Source organism: Mirounga angustirostris, unplaced genomic scaffold (assembly GCF_029215605.1).
Source record: "Mirounga angustirostris isolate CCGP_5_RB_7025 unplaced genomic scaffold, mMirAng1.0.hap1 SCAF_13, whole genome shotgun sequence".
NCBI classification, from domain to species: Eukaryota; Metazoa; Chordata; class Mammalia; order Carnivora; family Phocidae; genus Mirounga; species Mirounga angustirostris.
The window spans coordinates 229,901-251,483 of record NW_026991721.1 but is presented as its reverse complement, the minus strand read 5'-3'; the positions used below and the strand labels follow the sequence as shown (position 1 = coordinate 251,483).

Sequence of the window (21,583 nt, the reverse complement as noted above, 5' to 3'; positions counted from 1 at the left end):
AGGTATGTGGCAGGTGAGCTGTGTCCTCTGCCCTGTAGGCACTGTGCTCTGTGGACCAGTGGGACTTGTGAAGCCCACGTGTTACAGGTGACTTAGTGTCTACAAACATCTGCTGGCTACTCTGGTCAGCAGTGGCAGGGCTGAATGACCCTTCCAGCAGGGTCATTTCTAGAATCTTCTCAGGGCCAGATGGTGGAGTCCATCTGGTCCTTCTTTCTTTGGGATCCTTTCTGCTGCCCTGTGTTCATGGTGAGGCATGACCTAAGGATACAACTTGGGCCAATCTCACGAGGATTGTTTGGGCTGCTGGGTGGATGTACTGCCTACCACTGAATGTAAGTAAGGAAGTACAGAGAATCATGGCCCCAAAGACATCCAGGCCCTAAGCCCTGAAACCTGTTACTGTCACCTTACATGGCAAAAAGGACTTTGTAGTTGTGATTACATAAAGAATATTGATTGAGGGGTGCCTGGGTGGCTCAGTCAGTTAAGTGTCTGCCTTCAGCTCAGGTCATGATCCCAGGGTCCTGGGATTGAGCCCCGCATCGGGCTCCCTGCTCGATAGGCAGCCAGCTTCTTCCTCTCCATTGCTTGTGCTCTCTCTCATGCGCTCTCTCTCTTAAATAAATAAAATCTAAAAAAAAATATTGATTGAGATGGGGAGATTATCCTGGTTCATGGAGGGGGGCAGTGTAATCATAGGTGTCCTTACAAGAGGGAGGCAAGGAGGGTCAGGGAGAGATGTGATAATGGAAGCAGAGATGACAGACACAGGGAGAGAGGGATATGAAAATGGTAAGCTGCTGGCTTTGAAGATGGAAGAGCCCTGAGCCAAGGAATCCAAGCAACCTCTAGAAATGGGGAGAGGATGAAGCAGATTCAATCCTAAAGCCTCCAGGGGCCCGGTCCCTTGGTTTTAGGACTTGTGACCCCCAGAACTGTAAGATGATACATTCTACTATGTCTCTGGAAATCTGTTATGGCGGCCACAGAGATCCCATAAGGCAGAGCACCAGCCTCCCTCCCAGGATTGGGACCCATCTTCAGACAGCTGACACCCCCAGGGAGGATCTGGGCTTCGACAGCATCACCCAGCCTCTGGTCAGTACTCTCCCAGCATGCCCCCGACCCTGAACTTCCACGTACATGAACAGAAGTCAGATAAGCATCCCTCCTTCCCATTATGGCATAAACCAGCTTGAGTTGGGTTTTCTGCTTCTGGCAACTCAGCGGAGTCCTGCCCCCAATGTGGTTACAGGACACTGCCCACCTGGGGTGCTGAGTTCACCTTCACCTCCTGGGAAGTTGGGGTAGGACTAACATCCAAGTTCTGTTTTCAGAAGGGAGGGCAGTGAAATGGCTGACTGTTCTTTTCTCAAAGGTGCGAAGGCCCTGCCCCGTGTCTGTTATGGTTGGCCACGTGACCCCACAGGCACAGAGTGGCAAAGAAGAGGGCGGGAGCACTTTCCCCTGGAGGTCCCAGCTCTGAGGCTCAAGGGGAAGCGGTGAGTGGTCCTGAGTGTGGACAAGGGCGGGGGTCAGTGTGGCTGCAGCAGCTTTGAGTCAGGAAGGGCCAAAGGAGAGAGACAGTGCCCAGGGCTCTCTGGCAGTCACTGAGAACCATCTCTGCCCTCCCGAGAGAACCAGGCAGAGGACAAGTCAGAACTAAAAAAAATATTTCATTTCATTCTGAATAAAAAACGGAACAGACAGAACTCTCGGAAATCCTGAAAACAATGTCATCGCTACGGCAAAATTTCACAGAAATCATCGCACAGAGTGTGGAGACCAAGCGCGGGCCCCAAGCAGCGGTGGAGGCTGCCTCTCTGGGGAGGGGCACGAAGGGGGAGGTGGCCCCTGGGGGCCAGGCACAGGTGGTGGCTGCGCCCCTGGGAGGAGCCCTGCCGGGTCCCCAGGGACCAGGCTCAGGGCCCGGCCTCCAGCTACCACCACAGGACTGTAGCCAGGGGCTGGGAGGGTTTGCCTTGTCGTCAGGGCCCCTCTGTGCGGGAGCCTTTCCGGCTGCGCGTGCCCCACATCCCCCGCTTGGAGTGGTAGTGATGGTAGAAATTCCTCAGTCGGAGCCGCTCTACCTCCAGCCCTGCCTGCAGGACCCTGGGTAGAAAGGGGGTGTCAGGACCCTGGGGAGGGGTGGCAGAGCTGCCCCTAGGCCTGCAGGGCTGGGGGTGGGGGTGGGGTCAGGACCTGGTGGTAGGGGGATAATTGTGGCTACCCTGAGTCTTCTGGAATATGTGGGTGGGCAGGATGGGAGTGGGCAGGACCCTGGCCCAGGGGCTGGGCGGGGGGAGGTGTGTCAGGGATTCCACTACTATAGGGCTCTGGTGGGAGATGGGGACTCAGGGCCACCACTGGACCTATAGGATCTGGGGACAGAGTCTATTCAAAGGCTGTCCCTGAGTCTGCAGGACCCCGGAGGTAAGAAGGGTTTCTGGGGATTAGGGTGGGGATTAGGGTCAAAGGGTTTCTTCCTAGGCCCATAGATCCTGGGAGATGAAGCAGAAGGACAGAGTCCTTGCAGTACATGAGGACCCCTCGGGCTTCCCCTCCCCATTCAGAGGAAGCTGTGGAAGTGTCCTTAGTCTCCCTGAAGGGTGGGGAGGTGCTCACCTGTCCAGGAGCTCCCAGTCCTCGCCCCCCCACTGGTCACGGAATTCCTCAGTGTTCATGCCTCCGACGCGGTCAAAGTCTGACTTGTAGATCCCGAAGAGGCCAAAGCCATTCACCTCCCAGTAACCTGGGCAGGGAGGTGCCCTTCAGACACCAGGTCCGGCAAGCCTTCCTCCCCAACCTCAGGAGTGGGTCTGGTACAGGGTCCTATCATCAGAGGGGCTCTCAGGGGTCACTCTTCTGTGGGGGGTCATAATCTGGAGACCTGCACGTGACTGGGTGCTGGAGGAGGTCCCTAAGGGTCAGGCATGACCCTGGAGGTTCTGGGGGAGGACCTGGGGTTCTGGGCAATATGAGGGGCATTGATGGGTCCCCAGGCCTACCTCAGGAGTTGGGAGAGGCCCCCAGGGGCCTAGATTTTACCCTGGCATTGGTGGGACTCCTAGCGTTACTGGGGTGGGGGCATCCAGGGCATTACCATGAGGGTCCCCTGGCGAGCTCCCGCAGCCCAGGCGCATGACCACAGGCGCAAAGGCCAGCTTGCCCTCCACACAGTGTTTGCGGATGCCGTCCAGGATGTTGGGGGGGAAATGAATGTGCAGATCGCAGAGGAAAACGATGCTGCTGGCATCCTGGAGGTCAAAGTCACGGGGAAGTCTGAGCCCCACCCATTCCTCCCCATGCTTAGCTCCTCCCTTGGCTCCCCCCATCTCCCTCTCCCTACCGCCCATGCCTCCCACGCACCTCCACTGCCTCCACTCCAGCTTGCAGGCCCGCCGAGCGCTCAAAGTTTCCAGTTCGCCTCAGGTACTGGTACCTGGGGGGGTGAGGGAGAGCAGGGGGTGGGAAGTCACAGGCACGGGTCCCTGGGGGCAGGGGTAGGAAAACCCACCTCCCCGAGGAGGCAAGATGCGCTCGGTCCTCCCCAGTGGGGGTGGAGGGCACTGTTACCGGGGCAGCCGAGCCGTGCGCAAGGCCCGTTCCACATCCATATCCTCGCTCTCAAAGTCCACCAGGATGACGCTGAAGCGTGAGTCCCCTGTGCGGGCGTGCAGCGCGGCCATGTCCGCCAGGAACTGGGCCACCCAGCGCGCCTGGTTCTTCACTGGTGGAGGATGGTGCCACTGAGTCCATCCCAAGGTGACCTAACCCCGTCCACAGCCAGTGGTGCTCCCTCACCTCGCTGAGAGGTCTCCTGGAACGCACCCCCCCCCATCCCAGGTGCCAGGGCCCATGGCACTCCTGCGCACCTGGCACGATGAAGTGCACCATCACATCCTGGCGCCAGGCCAGACGCAGTGGCCTGCACAGCTCCGGGTGGCCGTCTGGGCGCGTGGAGGTCGCGGGAGCAGGCTCAGGACTCTCTCCGTCCCTGTCGCCGTCTCCTGCGTGGGCTCCTGGCAGTCTCAGGAAGACGTACTCTGACAGGCGCAGGCGGCCGCCTCCACGCTCCTGCAGCTCCAGCTCCAGGAGGAAGCGGCTTCCGCGCGCGGAATCTCGGCGCTTCTCCACGTTCACAATGCGCAGAAGCGCGTAGCGCCTGGGAAGCGCGGCAGGGTCAGCACCCTTGGGCTTCGACCTTTCGTTCCTCCCTCTTCTCCGCCCCCACCCCCACAAACCAGGTGGCCACTCAGCTGACCAGCTGGGGTAGCTGCTGTGAATCCTCTGCCCTCCCAGGCTGCCACAGTCCCCTCACCCCTCATGCCCTGCTGGGGCATTTGGAGAAGACAGGCCCACATTGTGTGCCTCCCCCTCCCTAGGGTATTGCACACTTGGAGGCGTCCCCAAGCCCAGGCCAGTCCTTTCCTCCTCTGTGGTCTTCCTGCCACCACTCACATCCACAGTGATCTTTAGGACATGCTCAGAAAACTTCAGGGCCACCCACTGTCCACAGAATGGGGTTTGGATGGCTTAAAGTGGCATTCTAGGACCATAAGCAGATTCTAACTTGCCTTCAGTGTCCCCTCATGCTGAGTAAGCTGACTTCCTCTTCCTATAGGGTTTTTGTTCTGGGGTATCCAATCTGGCAGGCTTGCCCCAATCCTCCCCTGCTCTTTCTAAGGCTCTGAAGGGAGATGCCACTGGGCCTACCCTGAGCCTCTTCTGTCCCTTCCCCCGTTCTGGCTCTGCTGAGTATCTTTCGTCCTCCACTCTGCCTTCAAGCAGAGCCTTCTTATCCTGGGAAAACAGGATCCTGCCCATGCTAAGATTGCTTCTTCCTTCTGCTGCATGTCTTCCCTTTGCAGGCAGCACCCCTCACCATGGGAGCCTACTTGTGTGACCTCCAAGGGGTACACACTCCTACCAACCCCTGCCATCCCCACTATGCTCTGCCCCAAATGCTCTGGGTCTACCTACACTCTCAGTCCTTGGGGCCATTCATATCCTGCTCTCAGGAAGCTTAGAGCCAAGGGCAGGCTCACACTCAGCCACCTAGAATCAAATCCCTGCCCCTCCCATGCCATCCCATCACTGCCCTGGACCTAGCCTGTCAGTCATGGCCCCTATGAGCTTCCCATCCTGTCTATTCCTCTTCAAGGCAGCAACAGGTCTGTCTTCAACCCAAACAGGTCAAACCCCTGTCCTGCTCAAAACCTTGTATCGAAAGTAAGAAAAATGAGTGCTGAGCAGGTTGTTCAAGGCCCACAATTACCCCTTCTCTATTCTCTACACACCACGCCCCTGGCCTCTTGTCCCAGTGCCTTTGCCTACCATTGCTGTCTGTGCAGATCCTGCTCCTCCTTCAAGGCTCACACAACTCAGAACCCACCAGTGCCACCAGCGGGGCCAAGTTGAGGCCTCCCACTCACCACACCACTACCTACATGGGGATGGAGACAGGCCTAGATTTCTGGGGCTTGCAGGAGACCAGAGACAGCCATGGGGCAGGAGCCCTGTGCTCTCCTCTAGAGTCAGAGGAAGACCCTCTTGGAAGACCCAGTAGCATTGTGCCAGAAGAGGAGGGGTCCAGGGACTCTCAGGTTGACTTTTGGATGTGTCTCTATTTGGTGGAGAGTCCTGGCTGGCTCAGATTTATTCTTGGGTTCAGGCCCAAGGTGACAGGGTGGGGTCTGGAGGGAGCCAGCCCTCCGTGTGTGTGTGTGGGGGGGGGGTGAGGCTTCTAACATTGGACAGGAAACCTGGACAATAAGAAGCCCCAGAAGGCACAGAAGAGACAGGCAGAGAAGACTCTTCCCTAGGGGGTGTGTTTACACTCCCAGGTCAGTACCCTGGGCCCTGGGGAAGGTCTGAAGGTCCCACAGAGGCTAGGGCCTCCCCTTCCATGTGCGCTCCTCCCCCCATACCCGCTAGGGCCTGCCCTTCCATGTGCGCTCCTCCCCCCATACCCGCTAGGGCCTCCCCTTCCATGTGCGCTCCTCCCCCCATACCCGCTAGGGCCTCCCCTTCCATGTGCGCTCCTCCCCCCATACCCGCTAGGGCCTCCCCTTCCATGTGCGCTCCTCCCCCCATACCCGCTAGGGCCTGCCCTTCCATGTGCACTTTTCCCCCCTACCCGGCGTGGCGGGCGTTGAGCCGCTCCATGTACTGAGCCACCACGTCCACCGCCTCAGCCTCAGGCAGCTGCAGGTTCCCGGACACGTTGCAGCGCAGGTCGTTCCAGTCGGAGCGCAACAGCTCGAAGTCCATTGCGCCCACACTGAATGTGCGCTGCCAGTCAATGGCGTCCTCGCGCCAGCGGCCGCGGGGGGGCCCCGCCGCCTCCTCGCTGTCCTCCTCGCCCTGGGCCCCATCCTCATCTGCTTCCTCCTCCTCCTCGTCCTCGTCCTGCCCAGGCAGCTGTGGCCTGGACACCTGGGACAAGCTCAGGAAGGAGGTCACAGGCTGTGTTTCTGACAAGTTCAAGTCCGCGGTGGGTGCCGTGAGTCCCAGCATGTGCGGCTGGCCTTCCTGGCTCCCCTGGGTGGCCTGCGCCCGGGCAGAGGGCCTCAGCTCTGTGGCCTGGGAGCCACCGGTCCTGCGGCCTCGAGACCGGGGCGGGCGTGGGGGTGCCCGCAGCTGCACCCGGGGAAGAGGTCTGGGACGGAGGAAGACTCCAGGGAAGGGCGGCCAGGGCGGGCCGCGTGGGCTGAGAGGTGCCAGGTCGCGCGGGGGTGCCCGTAGTCCGGGCCGCACCCGTGTCACATACACCTTTGGGGGTGGCTGCTCAGCTGCGGCTCGGGGGCGCAGGGCGCGGCCCAAGAAGAGGGGCAGGGGGCGTGCAGCCCGGGCAGCCCAGCTCAGCGCCCGGGAGCGCCTGGGGGTTGGCAGGTCCCGGGTGCTGGGAGGCGCTGGCGGGGTAGGCATGGTTCCCGGTGGTGTGTTGGGGGCCACCGGGGAAGGGAATTGGCGGCCGCTCTGCCGGGGGGACGCCTCCGTAGGCTCCAGACTGTCTAGCAGCTCCCCCTCGTCCTCATCGTCCAGGAAGTCTGTGGGAAGCATGGTTAAGCCTGCCACGCCCAGGTGGGCACATGCTGGGGGGACTGGGGGGCACTCACCATCCGGGTTGAGAAAGAGGAAGGCTCGGCGCTGCACCTCTTCCTCTTCATCTTCCTCTCCCTCCTCTCTGTCCATCTTCATGTACTTATAGAACCCAAACCTGGGATGGGGTGGGGCATCAGAGAGGATATCTTGCTGCCCCCCCAAGAGGCCCCACCCTCATTCCTTGCTGGTGCCCCCCCCCCCACCTTTCCAAGTATAGTGGTGACTCCCGGTAGAAGCACTTATTTTCGGTCTCCATGTGAGTGAGGCGCGTATGATCATTGGGGTAGACGAAGGACAGGTACACCTGCGGGCGGGGCAGAGGGCTCAGGGGACCTGGGAGGGAGGTCCGGGTCTCAGGAAGGTCTTGGTGAGGGGCACTTACAAACTGCAGTCCCTGGTATCTCGCAATGGGAAAGTCCTTGACAACATAGGTGGGGGCGTAGGCACAGGGCTCCAGCACATTCTCCAGATTTGAAGGCTCCACCCGAGGAGCTGTGGGAGGAGTGGTCACAGAATGGCAGGCTGGGTGTCCCCGCCCCACCCCCCTGCAGGGTCCCCTCTCACTGAGGAAGAAGGTGTCTCGGGGGTCTGGGCGCAGCATGTCAGCTCTGGGCTCCTCCTGCGGCAGGTGCCCCCCCACATGGCTAGCTGGAGACTGGGGGACGTGGGCCACATGGTCCATCTTCAGGGATGATTCATCTGGGGGCAGAGGGATGTGTGGGGTCCCCAGGAATACCCAGAGACCACTCCTCACCCCTCCCCACCCATATCCAGTGCCCATCCCAGAGACCACTCCCCAGAGAGGTACTGGGCTCCGCACCTGTGTACAGGGAGATGTGAGCAGAGCCTATGACCTCAAACTTCAGGCCCGGCAAGAAGGCTCGCCACTGGGGGAGGGAGAGAGCGGTCAGGACCAAAGGGTGGGGGTGAGAATGGGAACAGAGCTTGAAAGGAATGGGTCTTCTCTGATGTGGGCATGGGGAACTAGTGGGGGCATCCCCTTCAAGGGTGCAGGAAACTTGAGGGTGGATGGGAGAGGGGTTCTTGGTGGCAGGTAAGGACCCTCCTATGCTCCCTCCAGGCCCTTCCTGACATCCTAAGCATTCTCTTGCCTGCAGGTTATGGCTTTCCTGTGGCCTGCTTCCCCATTCTACAGCCAATGCTCTCCTGGAGGTCACAGCTGACCTTCCAAGGGCTGGTGCACCTCATGTCCCTAGCTCTCCCCCTCCCTGTGTCCCCACTCCTGTGGCTACTCGTTCTCAGTCTCCTCTGCAGGCTCTGTCCCTCCCTCCCTCCTCTCAAGCTGGGGTTTCCAGGAGCTGTTCTAGGCCCTCTTCCCTTCCTACCTCATTCTGGGTCCTCTCGGCACCCCCTTGTCTTCCACAAGACCACCCTAAACCTGAGTCTCCAGCCTGGACTCCCTGCCAGCTGAGCTGGGTTGATGCCTGTCACATACACCAGGCACATGCGACATCCCACAGAACTGGGGCTGAGCACCCCCATCCCAATCTAGTCATCACCACACACACAGCCAGGCTCAGGCCCTCTGTCTTGTGCAAACCCGCTTCCCCCTGCACCTGCCACTTCTTCCTTTCCCACCTCCCTGGTTCAGGGACCACACATAAAAGCTCCCTCCTCCTGGGCTCTCTGCAACAGTAGCCAAAGGGTTTTTCCTGAGATGCAAACCCAACTGCTTCATTCTCAGGACAAAGCCAGAGCTGTCCAGGGTTGGCACTGTAGGCCCCATCTGGCCACTGGACCCCTTGGAGTTCTGGAATAACGCTCGGTGTTCCTATTCCTCTGCTGTTGTTGAGATTTGGAATTCGTCTGATGCACCCCCATCCCAGATTCTCTCCTCTTTGGATCTCCCTATGAATGTCTCATCTCTCAAGACTCTACTCAAGTGACACTTCCTCCATGAAGCCTCTCTGAGCAGGCAGAGTTGACCTTGGGCCCTGTCCCTGAGGGTCTGCTTTGCCAACTAGACGGGAACTCCCGGGGTGGGGGGCAGGGTCCACACCATTGCCCTGAAGGGAGTTTTGGGAGCAGAGAGGGCAGGGGAGGGGAGGTGGATTCTCTAGAAGCCCACGGATGGCCGGCCACACTCACGCCCACTTCCACGTGGTCTGAGCCTCGGTCGTCCTGCTTGTGCAGTAGCTCAAAGTAGTACCTCCGGGAGGCCATGAGCCTGGGGACATAAGGAATCAGGGGGACATGCCCCTGCCATGCCCCCTGGAGCTCCAGAGAGTGCAGAGAAGATGGGGTGCCCAGGGTGGTTTGGCCAGGACGGCCAAGTGCAGTGGTTTCATGTGTATGCAAATGTGCACACACATGCACACACACTCCCAGCCACTCACCGCTTGGGCTTGGACACCTGGGAGCTGAACTTGGTGAATTCTCCAGGAGCTGTCCACTCTGAGCCAGTCTGGGAAGCGACACAGAAGGGGTGGAGGGGGTTCAGCCTCTCCTTGGGGGCACCAGCCTCATCCAGTCCCCGTCCCTTAGAAGCTGGAGGAGACAGGTGGCGGAGGCGGCAGGAGGCCCAGTGAAGACAGATGGGGGTGTGGGTGGAGGGGCTGGGGCAGGAAGGCTGTGGGGTTGAGGGTACCTTGCCCACAAAGGCCACCAGCTGGGCACTCGCCGGGCTCTCGTTTGGGCTCAGCCAGAACTCAGAGTTGTCATCTGAAGCCACAGAGAACTGGACGTCTCCTAGGCCACAGGACAGGGACTCAGGGGGGTGTGGGGCCCCTTTTGATCTCCCCTCCCTGGCACATCCCTACCCTCGCACCATCTCTTGCTGGGTGGATGAAGCCGAAAATCCGTAGTCCATAGTTCTTCCACTTGGGGGACACAGCCAATTTCTTCACGGTGGTGCGAGTCTGGGGGGGCAGTGATGTCAAAACCCACTGCGTACCCCTCCCCACCCTGTAGGGCCTGCCCTCCCCCCCCAGCACTCACATGAGGGAATAGTGGGAAGTGCAGGTTCCTCCTCAGATGGCCCACGGCGCCTCCGCACCAGTCCTCGAACACGTGCAGGTTCACCTGCCCCTTGTACTGGGGGGGCAGGAGGGGGGCCTTACCTTCCGCAAAGCCCCACCTCCAGCACTCCCCTGAAGCCCATCACAGCCGCAAGCCAAGCAGAGCTCACCTCTTCCCACCACGGGGGCACATGATGAGTGAGGTTCAGAGGGGGTGGCTTTCCAGCCCCCACAGGAAAACGCATGTTTGGGTCCCGGCCGTCAGGCTACAGGAGCGAAAAGGCACCGGGGTCAAAGCTGAGAAATGGGAGGGCAGGGAGGGTTCACACCACCACACACAGCGGGACACAAACTTCACAAGGACTCCCCTGCACACAGCCAGCCACAAAATCCCAAATCCATCGTATCCCAACCACACACATCCACACGCCCCTCATCACACCTGCCCAGGCAGACAACGGGCCACCCCACACGTGCACCACCTAATCCCCCCAGACACGGAACTCCAGGCCAGGCGGTGCTGGGGCGTGCGCACCAACAGGCTGCACCCGAGTCCTCCATCCACACAGCCCACGGGTTCCCGAGGCCACTGGCACGCAAGTGTGTGTGCCGCATGCACGTGTCCTTTCCCACAGCCCTGCTCCCACCTGCTCTTCCTCATGGCTCTCGCTGGAGTCCTCTGCCCTCTGTGTGGACAGTGCAGTCCGGACACCCCTGCCCTCTGTCACACCGCTCAGCTTCTCACCGTCTGTGGGTGGCATGTGGGACATGACTGGGGCCCTGCTGCTGGGGGTCAGTGGGGTTATGGGGTCTCCCGCGGAACCCTCTCCTTTCAGTCTGCTCCCTCGTACCTGACACCCCACCTACAGCTGTGCAGTTGCTCTCTGCTGGGCCCTTCTCCCACATCCCACCCCTAGGGGGTGGGCAGCCCCCTCTCAAGGCCTCTGCCTGGCTTTCCGAGCTCCCTGATCGGTGCCAGGGAGCAGAGTTCTGTCCGACATGTACACATTTATCTGGCCATCCTGGTCAGTGGCTCCGCTGTCAGGAAGGCCCCCAGGAAGTGCCCTCAGCACTTTTCCCTTACACTGAGTGTTTTGTGTCTCCTTCCCTTATCAAAACTGTGCTAAGGGTTAGTGCTGGAACTTGTTATTGGGAAAGCTGGTGCTTTTGTCTTAAGGCTAAGCCAGCCCCAGCTCATGGCCAAGTGCCACCTCCTGCCCTTGGGGCGGGGGCTCAGGACCAAAGGAACCCTGGCACCAGCCTGGATGGAAGAGGGATAGACACGCTGGTCTGGCTGCGGGAGGACCTGCGGCAAACATGGCTCTGGAGAGAGACTGTACCCCTGAGGAACCCTTCCTAGGTCTGTCTGTGGACATCTCTAGAGCTTCGCAGCACCCCCACCCCCCATGGACACATCCCCTAGCCTGGGGCATTGCCATGCCCCTAACTCCCTCAGATTCCCAGACTTCTTCCCCAAGCTGTGGGCCTGAACATCCCACCCTGTCCCCTGGGGCAGGGTGGGGAGTGCCACACCCCGGGACCTGAGGCTCTGGAAGGGAGGCTTTATTGTATCCCACCTCTGCCCCTCCTGGTGCTCCCACCTAGGGATCCCCAATCCAGGAGCCCCGCCTCTGCTTCAGGGCAAGCCTGGGTTTTGACATCCATGCCCATCCTTCAGTCCAGACTCCAGGAGCTAGATTCCTGTGTGGGCATAATTGGCCTGAGCCCCTTCTCCAGGATAGGGGAGCTGTCCTTGGTCTCCTGCCTATGGGACTCCTGCTGGCACCTGCCCACCTGCTCCTTCTGGGTTCCTCCCTCACTGCCCTCTGTCCAGCTGGCAGATGAACCCCTAAGAGGTTCCTGGCCAAATCCCCACAGCCTGGCCCTGATACTCCCTGCCCACCAAGCTAAGTCCGTGGGTACTAGGAGCCTCCTGTGGTGGGTTGCAGCCCGGGCTTCCACCACTGTCTTGCAGGGGCTGAGCCCCAGCACAGTGAGGTCCGCAGAGGCCTCTTGCCACACAGCTTTCCTGCAGGGTACCAGGAAAGTAGCCCCCCTGCCCCGCTCCAATGCTGTCTCCCCAGCTGTAAGTGAAAATAGCACTGATCCAACACTCTAAAAGGCCTCAGAGGCATGTCTAGCTGCTCAGCTGTTCACAAGCCTTACCCTGGGTGGAGCCCAGGTGGCTGGACAGAAGGTGGGGCTGCAGCCCAGAGCCAAGACCTGCGGGCTGGAGCTGTTCTGGAAGGTGCCACAGGAGAGTTTGACCTTCCAGGACCCTGAAGAGCTCCTGCTCACCCACGAGTAGTGAGGGCAGTCTGGCCAGTCACCCAGCTTCTCTGCTGGTGTAGCTGAGAGCAGAGAGGGACTCAGAAATGGAGTTCCCACACCTCCACCCCCTCCCAGTTGCTGAGCTAGACTCCCCAGCTACTCAGGAAGTTGAGCTGGGGAGGACTGTGGTTGCTTGGAAAGCCACAGAGGTGACTGGGGAAGGGGGTTCGGTTTTGTCCTGTGTCACTGGGTCACGCACTGGGTCCTGCCTTGCTTGCTGATAGCTGGGGAGGAGGGCTTCTTTTAGGGACTGAGCAGCGCTGGGGGCCTCTCAAGAGTGTGGTGGCTGTGAGGTGTGTAGACTCTGGGGGGTTGGGACAAGCTCCAGACCCCTGGCCTGGGAGATCTGTGGAGCCAGGTGTCCAGGCACACAGAGGGGAGGCAGAGGGCTTTGGCAACTGAGAGACAGGATTGGGACTGAACAGGGAGGTTTGGACCCTTCGGTGGAGTGGCCCTGGGTGTTGTGAGCCAAAGTCATTGTTCCAAGTCTTTAGGAAGCAAGATTCTCTCTCTACACCTCCCGTCCTAAAGACTTCCAGCACCCTGCTTCCTTAAGAAGGGTCAGGGGCAGTCTGGCTGGGATCTTCCCAGCCCTGGGCAGGGGCTTCTGCTCCTGCCTTAGCTAGGATGTGCGGGGGTGGGGGGGTGGGGGGTTACTTCTGCCCTGAAGTGTTGCCCTCTCTCCCATCCCCATACCCCTTCCCCAGGTTCCAGGCTTTCTGCTTCTCCTCTTCCCACCAGGTCCTCATAGTTTTGTTCCTCCTGCCAGGAGTGCTCTTCCTCCAGATGTGTTTCAGCAGCCACCACCTTCAAGAGGGCGTCCAGATCCCCTTAGCTAAAGGGGCACAACCCCTCCCTAGCTCTTTCTCACAACACTCAGCAGGACCTGATTTACTTTGTGGGTTCACTGTCCTCACTGGAGTGTGAGCTGGAGGGACCTGGGAAAGTTCACTCCAGGCAGTTCAGGGGTCCCCATCACCCCCCAACACAAAAGCATCTCAGTCTCTTGTTACAGGTTTACCTAGGGCACTCCCTCCAGGAAGCGTTCCAACAGCACCAGTCAGCTCCCTCCAAACCCTTCCCCCACCCCCCGTCGGGAGGCTGGATCAGTCTCTCCCCTGTCCCCAGCAGATGGGTAAACTGAGGCTCTGCCAAGGAGGCAAGTGGTGGAGGTGCAAGGCCTTCTTGAAAATCCCAGCATGCAGGGCCTGGGGGCGATGTCTCAAGAGCCTACCGTAAACCCCGTCACTACTGGCTCCAGGTCAGATCCCGGAGTCCGCCCAGGTTTGGGGACGCTCCCCAGGAGGGTCGCGCACGTCACTGCTGACGTCATTGGGCTCCGGGCCGGGCGGAACCGCGCCCCCTGCCCCAATATCGCCGAGCCGGGTAAGGTGGCCAGGGTCTCCGGGCGCGTCTGGCCCACGCCGAGCCCCGGGAGCGGTAAGAAGGCCCGGACCCCGCGCTGCTAGTGGCCCTCACCGCCCCCCGCCCCCAGGGCGCGCGCCCCCTCCAGTACCTCGCCCGTAGCCCAGCCGCTGGCGCAGCGCGCGGCCCTGGCGCACCAGGCTCAGGTGCACGTACGTGAGCCATGCGGCGCAGGTAAGCAGCACCAGCAAGAGCAGCAGCTTGATCTGTTTGCGGATCTTCTTCACCGGGAACCACGGCATCGCGGCCGGCCCCGCCCCGCCTCGGGCCGTGCTCAGCGGCACCGCTGCGGCCCCCGGTTCCCGAGCGCCCCGCGCCGCATCTCCCGGCCCCGCATGGCCCTTTGTCCGCCCCCCGCGGCCACAGGGTGCGGCCGCGACCCCAGGCTGCCCTCGGCCGCGGGCCCGGGGTGGGCGGCGGAGCGGCTCCCGGCGGTGCCCCCGCCCGGCCCCGCCCGGCCGCTCCGGCTCCACGCTCCTCGGGGCCGCGGCGGGACCGAGCAGCATCCACGCTGCGGTGCTACCCACCGTGAAACGGGCCCGGCAGCGCGAGCCAACCGGGGCCCGGCCAGCCCGCAGGGAGCCAATCCGCGGCGCGGGAGGCGGGGCCGACGAGTTAGGGTGTGCCCGCCGCTCGTCTCCACGCAACGCGCGCGCATCCACCTGGGCGCGCCGGCCCGCGCAGCTCGCGGGCGCGGGGACCTGAAGGTTCGGAGGACTAGGAACCGGGGTCAAGGGGTTCACGGAGGGTGGGGAGGTGTGGGGACAGGGGAATGAGCGTATGGGGGTGCGAAGGACGCGGGGACAGGGGTCAGGGGGTGCCCAAGGGACAGTGTGGTGCGAAGGACACGGGATGCAGGGACACGGGGATGGGGAGGTGCAGAGGACGGGGGAGGGGGCGGGGCAGAGGGGTTGGCGGGTGGGTGGGGGAACGGGCATAAAGACAGGGGAGATGCAGAGGACTTGGGGCTGTGGACATGGGACACTGGGGTGGCGATCAGGGTGTGTAGGGATGGAGACAATGGAAGGCACAGGCTATGGGTTGGGGGACAGTGGGGACACAGGGAGCAGAGGACTCCAGGAAATAGGGGACACCAGGGGCTTAGGGAACGTGGAGGGAAAGCTGGAGGTTGGGGTACAGCCTGGCCTTGGAGTTGGAGCAAGCCTGTAGAAAATAGTGCAACCAGGAGGAATGGGGCTCAAAGTGGAGGAAAGGAGAAGGAAATTTGGGGGAGAGACACAAGTGGTAGGTGATGATGATGGGTGAGGGGGGCAGGAGTGTATGTGTGTGGGGGGGTCTTGCCATGGAGGTGAGACTGAGGAGGATCTCAAAAGCGGGCGACTTCATCCTGGCAGCCAGGGTCTTTCCTGGCTGCCAGGTGGATGGGCAGCAGAGGGGCAACTGAAGGCAGAGTGAAGATGGAGAGCAGTTGCACAAGCAGATGGGCAGGACACACCGGAAGGGGCAGGAGGGGTGCACCACACGGCTTTTCCACTCTGGACTGGAGCGCTGGGGTCTGGGGTGCAGCTCTCGCTGAGCTGGTGGCAGGAGGGGAGTATGGGTGGGTGATGAAATTTGCCCCGCTTGGTTCCCATTCTTGCCTGGGCCACTGCAGGCCCCCCCCCCCTGCCCAGCGGCCAGCCTGACCCTTCTCCCTTTCTCTCTTCCTCCACCTATTCCAGTTCTGTGTTACTGTGCAACACACCACCCCAACAGGAGCGGTGTGAACCAGCTCCTGGGGTTCGTGGATTCTGTGGGTCAGGAATTTAGACAGAGCCCAACAGGACAGCTTTTCTCTGCTTTACGACAGGACAGGCCTCAGGTGCGAAGAGTGAATGGCTGGGGGCGACCCTGATGGCCGGGCCAGACTTGGCTGCACCCTCGTGTTGGTGCCCAGCCAGCATGGTTAAGCAGAACACCTGGATGGGGCCGCTTCCAGGAGGTGGGCTCGGGGCTCCAGCAAAGGGGGCAAAGCGCCTGTTGGGTTACCACACATCAGTTCTGCCACATGCAGTCACAGGCCACCCAGGTTTGAGAGGAGGGGACAGGGACCCCCACCACATCCTGGACACATTGTGCAGGAAGTTGCAGTCTTGCTGTGACCTGCCACACTATCCTCTGTCCTTTCATTTTAACCGCGGGGCCCAGAATCAAGCAGGCCACATCCCACCGTTAGGGTCTTTAAACCTCCTCACCCACCACCTCCCGTCCCGGCCCTTCCCCCCTCCAATCCACCTTCCACATTTACGTAATCTGCACACTTATTAAAACATACCAAATTGTGTTTTAAACATATTAACAGTGGTGTGCTTATGTTTCTTTTATTTTCTCTAAACCACATGTCGGTATGCCTGCTAGCGAGTCAGGTCAGTTATCTTCGGAATACAGCAGAGCACTGCTAATGGTCTGCGCTGCGACTCACTGTGGGGCTGGCCAAAGGCTCCAGACACCCAAGACTATCGGACCCACTGAGTCATGTGGCCCAGATGGCCGAGAGCTTACGTGGCAGCCTGGGCCTCCTGCAGCTCCTCCTTTTGCTCTGGGTTACTCAGGTAAGGGATTGGAGTAGTGACCCAGATGAGGTACAACTGTCTCCCAAAGGGCAAGACATGCCAGTCACTGTCTGTTTCTTTGTAGAAGGGACTGGACACAGCCACTTGCTTGGCACTTAGGAAGGGGTGTCTACTGGGCCCCTAGACATTTCAGATGTGGAAAGCCTTGGACTTTCTGTGGAATTTATTTTTCACTGGGCCTACCGAGGATAATTGCCACTTTCTGCTCATCAATTCAGTCAACATGATGTCACCAATGTAATGGTGTGAGGTCCAGTGGAGAGGAACAGTGACCCAGTCCCCATGGACTTGCTTCGGTAATAAAACCAAGTCAGCAACAGCAGCTGCAGTTGGAGTCACCACCTGGTCATGCTCAGTCTGTTGTCATTGTCCGAGACCCCCACCTTCAGCATCAGCTGGATCGGAAGGGCAAACAGGGGTGTGATGGGGATTACCACCCCTGCACCTTTCAGGTCCTTGTTGGTGGTGCTGGTCTCTGCACTCCCTCCAGAGATGCCTTACTGCTCTTGCTTTACTATTTTCCCAGGTAGGAGCGGTTCTGGGGTTCCACCTGGCCTTTCCCACCGTAACAGCCCCCATTCCAGGGACCAGGAAACCAAGATGGGATTCTGCTAACTGCCAATCATGCATTCTGCAACAAGGTACTAACCACTGGTAGGTTCAGGGACCCTCTGGGCCCAGAGTAAGATGGGCATGACCAAAACACCATTGATCACCTACCCTCCATAAGCCCCTACCCTGACTGGTGGTCACAGTGGTATTTTGGGTCTCCAGGAATCAGTGTCAGTTCAGAGCCAATGTCCCTGAAAAGCCTGGGATTTCTTATTTCCTATTACAGCCATGTGGTAAGTGGCCCTTTAGGGGCCTCAAGGGCACTGGCCTTGCCCTCATCCAAGGGGCCTTTGGGTATGGACTGGCTTAAACCTGGAAATTGGTTAGGGGTCCATGACTTTCTATCACAGTGATTCAAGTAAAACTTTTTGTCGTGGACTGAGTGTTGGCATCCCCCCAAATTCCTGTGTTGAAGCCCTAATCCCCAGTGTGATGCATTTGGAGGTGGGGTTTGGGAGAGGTAGTCAGGATTAGATGAGGTCCTGAGGGTGGGGCCCTGGTCTCATGGGATTAGTGTGCTTAGAAGAGACACCAGGGAGCTTGCTGTTTGTCATGCACACACACCAAGGAGAGGTCACGTGTGCAGACATGGTGGGCACTTGCAGCCCAGTGGAGAGCTCACACCGGAGCCCCACCAACGGGCCTCCTGGTCTGAGGCTTCCAGTGTCCAGAACCGCAAGCAAATTTCTGTTGTTTAAGCCCCACCCCCACCCCAGTCCATGGTATTCCATTCACTTGTATTCACCCTGCCTAGAGCTATTCTGCTTAACAAATCAAGTGGGACTCTGGCAGGCTCCTCATGATTTTAGTCCCAGGGGTACCATGATTTCTGAGGGTCAAAATATCCTGGTTAAGGGGCACCTGGGTGGCTCAGTCGTTAAGTGTCTGCCTTCGGCTCGGGTCATGATCCAGGGTCCTGGGATCAAGCCCCGCATCGGGCTCCCTGCTTGGCAGGGAGCCTGCTTCTCCCTCTCCCACTCCCCCTGCTTGTGTTCCCTCTCTCGCTGTGTCTCTCTCTGTTGAATAAATAAATAAAATCTTAAAAAAAAAACAGTTTTAGATTTATAGAAATACTGAGCATGGAGCACAGAGTTCCAATAGGGCTGCCAATCCCAGTTTCCCTATTATTAACATTGTGCCTTAGTATGGTACATTTGTCACAATTAATGAGCCAGTATTGATCCATCATTGTTAACTGAAGTCCACACTTTATTCAGATTTCCTGAGTTTCCCCCTCATGTCCTTTTCCTACTCCAGGACCTCACCCAGGACCCCACATGACATTCAGTCGTCATGTCTCCCGAGGCCCCTCTGGGCTGTGACAGCTTCTCAGACTTTCTGTTTTTGATGACCTTGACAGCTTGGAGGAGGACCAGTCAGGTATATTGGGTTGGATGAGTAGGATGACGCAGTATTGGAATTTGCTGTTTTTCTCATGATTAGGCTGGGGTTCTGGCGTTTGGGAGGATAAGCACAGAGGCGAAGTGCCATTGTCTTCACTTCATGTCAGGTACACACGATTGACCTGACGTGCCACCGTGACGCTGACCTGGATTGCCTGGCTGTGGTGTGCTTGTCAGGTGTCTCTACGGTGCTGTTGCTCGCTGTCCCCCCTTCGTCCTGTGCTCCTTGGAAGGAGGTCCCCCCTTCGTCCTGTGCTCCTTGGAAGGAGGGCGCCCCTTCGTCCTGTGCTCCTTGGAAGGAGGTCCCCCCTTCGTCCTGTGCTCCTTGGAAGGAGGGCGCCCCTTCGTCCTGTGCTCCTTGGAAGGAGGGCGCCCCTTCGTCCTGTGCTCCTTGGAAGGAGGGCCCCCCTTCGTCCTGTGCTCTTTGGAAGGAGATGCCGCACTAAAGGGCTGGTAGGCGGTGCCTATCCCCTTTATGGTGGAGGATCTACACACTTCATTCAGAATTCTTTTGCATGGGAGATTTGTCTCTTCTCTCCCACTTATTAATTTATTCAGTCATTTATTTACATCAGAACGGACTTGTGGATTTTTTTTTTTAAAGATTTTATTTATTTATTTGAGAGAGAGAATGAGAAAGAGAGAGCATGAGTGAGGGGAGGGTCAGAGGGAGAAGCAGACTCCCTGCCGAGCAGGGAGCCCAATGCGGGACTCGATCCTGGACTCCAGGATCATGACCTGAGCCGAAGGCAGTCGCTTAACCAACTGAGCCACCCAGGCGCCCGGACTTGTGGATGTTTATTTTATACTTTGGTTTATAATGTGATGCCACTTTAATTTTGTTGCTCAAATTGTTTCAACTTTGGCCACTGGGAGCACTTTCAGTTGTCTGTGCTCCTTTGATCTACTCACGTGTGTCTGTGTGTGTATGTGTGTTGAAGACCTCCTTAATTTCTGGCACCACAAAATGCTCCAGGGTCATTCTGTATATTTCCTGTATCAGTCCTAAAATCAGTCATTTTCCCAAGGACTCTGGCACCTTCCTTTTATTAGAAAATGGATTTAGGAATCAAGATCTGGGAAATAGGTGTGTTCATGGCTACTGGAGAGTTGTTTCTTTGTGCCTGCTCAGCAAACAAGCCAAAGAAATATATGTGTATACCAACTGTATGTATACAAGCCTGGAAATATTTCTGTAAATAATCTGTGTCGACATTAAGCTTGTGCCTCCAGCTCCCATCCGTCATCCCACGGACCATTCTCCTGATTCCCTGTCACCCCCCACTCCACAGTGACACCCCAGGCTCTCAGCCTCCGCCGGCCACCGAGTTGGTCCCTCCATTCCAGTGTGGGTGCGCAGCAGCCTCCTACCTGTGAGGCTGGGCCCCCGCGGGAAGCCCCTGCGTCCACGAGAGCCCAGGGCGCGTGTGCACGTGCTCTGCCTTGAGCCTGGCGGACTCCAGCCCCGTCCCTGAGGTGGCGTCACACACGTGTAATGCAGTGAGGGTCTTGCGCTGTTTGCACTGCTCCTGGGATCCCCAACGTCCTGACTGATTTCCTTTTCTCTGATTTGCCTACATTAGGTTTGCTCCCTGTGTTGTTGAGTTCTATGGATACTGACCAATCTACCATTACAGTACCATACAGAGCAGTGTCAACACCATCTACACCCCATGCTCCACCCATTCATCCCATCCACCTCCCTCTGTGCCCCTGGAAACACTGATCTGTTTACTGTCTCCTTACTTTTCCCTTTTCCAGAATGTCAAATAGTTGGAATCATACACTATGTAGCCTTTTCCAACTGGATTCTTTTTTTTTTTTTTTTTAAGATTTTTTATTTATTTATTTGAGAGAGAGAATGAGAGAGCATGAGAAGGGGGAGGGTCAGAGGGAGAAGCAGACTCCCTGCCGAGCAGGGAGCCCGACGCGGGACTCGATCCCGGGACTCCAGGATCATGACCTGAGCTGAAGGCAGTCGCTTAACCAACTGAGCCACCCAGGCGCCCCTCCAACTGGATTCTTTCACTTGGCAATATGCATTTATGGTTCATCCATGTCTTTTTGTGGATTGATAACTATTTTTATTTTTAAAAATTTTTAAAGATTTATTTATTCCTTTTAGAGAAAGAGAGCATGAGCGGGGAAAGGGGCAGAGGGAGAGAGAGAATCTCAAGCAGACTCCATGCTGAGTGCAGGGCCTGACTCCCGATTTGAGCTTACAACCCTGAAATCACGACCTGAGCCGAAACTAAGAGTGAGACACTTAACCGACTGTACCACCCGGGTGTCCCAACAATTTTCTTGTTAGTCACTGAATAATATTCCATTGTGTGAATTTACCACAGTTTATCCAGTCACCTTTGAAAGACATCTTGGTTGCTCCCAGGTTTGGCAATCATGAATAAAGCTGCTACAAATATTTGTGTGCAGGTTTTTCTGTGGACATAAGTTTTCAATTCAATTGGATAAATACCTGAGAGTGCAATTACTGGATCATATAGTAAGACTATGTTTAGCTTTGGAAGAAACTGCCAAATGTCTTCTAACATGGCTACATTCATTTGCATTCCCTCCAGCAATGAATGAGAGCTCCTATTGCTCCACATCCTCGCCAGCATTTGGTATTGTCAGGTTTTTGGATTTTAGTCATTGTATTGATATCTTATTACTTTATTTATCTTATTTCTTATTAAATATTATTTATTTATAACTCCCTAATGATATATGATGTTGAGCATCTTTTCAAATTCTTTTTTTTTTTTTTTAAAGATTTTATTTATTTAACAGAGAGAGAGCACAAGCAGGGGGAGCAGCAGAGGGAGAGGGAGAAGTAGGCTCCCGATGAGCAGGGAGCTCTCCTCAGGGCTCGATCCCAGGACCCTGGGATCCTGACCTGAGCCGAAGTCAGCCGCTAAACCGACTGAGCCACCCAGGTGCCCCTCAAATTGTTCTTAAAAAAGATTTTATTTATTTGACAGAGAGATAGAGCCAGAGAGCACAAGCAGGGGTAACAGCAGAGGGAGAGGGAGAAGCAGGCTCCCCGCTGAGCAGGGAGCCCGATGCGGGGCTTGATCCCAGGACCCTGGGATCATAACCTGAGCCGAAGGCAGATACTTAACCAAGACTGAGACACCCAGGCGCCCCTCTT

General features: G+C 57.9%; 1 protein-coding gene and 1 long non-coding RNA gene across 3 annotated transcripts; one reads left to right on the top strand and one right to left on the bottom strand.

The window, feature by feature from the left end:
• Nucleotides 1-1,665: 1,665 nt before the first annotated feature.
• B4GALNT4 (beta-1,4-N-acetyl-galactosaminyltransferase 4) lies at nucleotides 1,666-14,366 on the bottom strand. Of its 2 annotated transcripts, XM_045892522.2 has the most exons (20): nucleotides 13,936-14,366; nucleotides 10,736-10,836; nucleotides 10,259-10,354; nucleotides 10,069-10,164; nucleotides 9,899-9,989; nucleotides 9,719-9,819; nucleotides 9,468-9,535; nucleotides 9,220-9,298; nucleotides 7,931-7,997; nucleotides 7,675-7,809; nucleotides 7,493-7,602; nucleotides 7,314-7,414; nucleotides 7,125-7,225; nucleotides 6,143-7,055; nucleotides 3,879-4,168; nucleotides 3,580-3,733; nucleotides 3,373-3,445; nucleotides 3,107-3,260; nucleotides 2,629-2,755; nucleotides 1,666-2,115 (listed from the first exon to the last, which is right to left on the bottom strand). In XM_045892522.2, exons 1-20 carry the CDS (start codon nucleotides 14,348-14,350, stop codon nucleotides 1,992-1,994), a joined length of 3,396 nt encoding a protein of 1,131 aa, XP_045748478.2. In that variant the 5' UTR covers nucleotides 14,351-14,366; the 3' UTR covers nucleotides 1,666-1,991. The 2 variants fall into 2 exon arrangements, with proteins under 2 accessions (XP_045748478.2, XP_064431980.1); XM_064575910.1 differs by having other exon boundaries at nucleotides 6,143-7,225.
• A 1,076-nt stretch (nucleotides 14,367-15,442) lies between these two features.
• LOC135362242 (uncharacterized) lies at nucleotides 15,443-20,306 on the top strand. The gene is made up of 4 exons (XR_010406716.1): nucleotides 15,443-16,396; nucleotides 16,944-17,058; nucleotides 18,287-18,409; nucleotides 18,540-20,306. It is a non-coding gene; the product is annotated as an uncharacterized LOC135362242 (long non-coding RNA).
• The last annotated feature ends 1,277 nt before the right edge of the window (nucleotides 20,307-21,583 follow it).

Bases quoted from the DNA above. Each gene is read 5' to 3' on its own strand.
- B4GALNT4 (XM_064575910.1), bottom strand. From the start codon at position 14,350: ATGCTGCTCGGTCCCGCCGCGGCCCCGAGGAGCGTGGAGCCGGAGCGG. The intron at 9,990-10,068 runs GTGAGTGCTGGG...CTGCCCCCCCAG, and splicing joins ACTTCCCACTATTCCCTCAT to ACTCGCACCACCGTGAAGAA. The intron at 7,810-7,930 runs GTGCGGAGCCCA...CTCTGCCCCCAG, and splicing joins TCACATCTCCCTGTACACAG to ATGAATCATCCCTGAAGATG.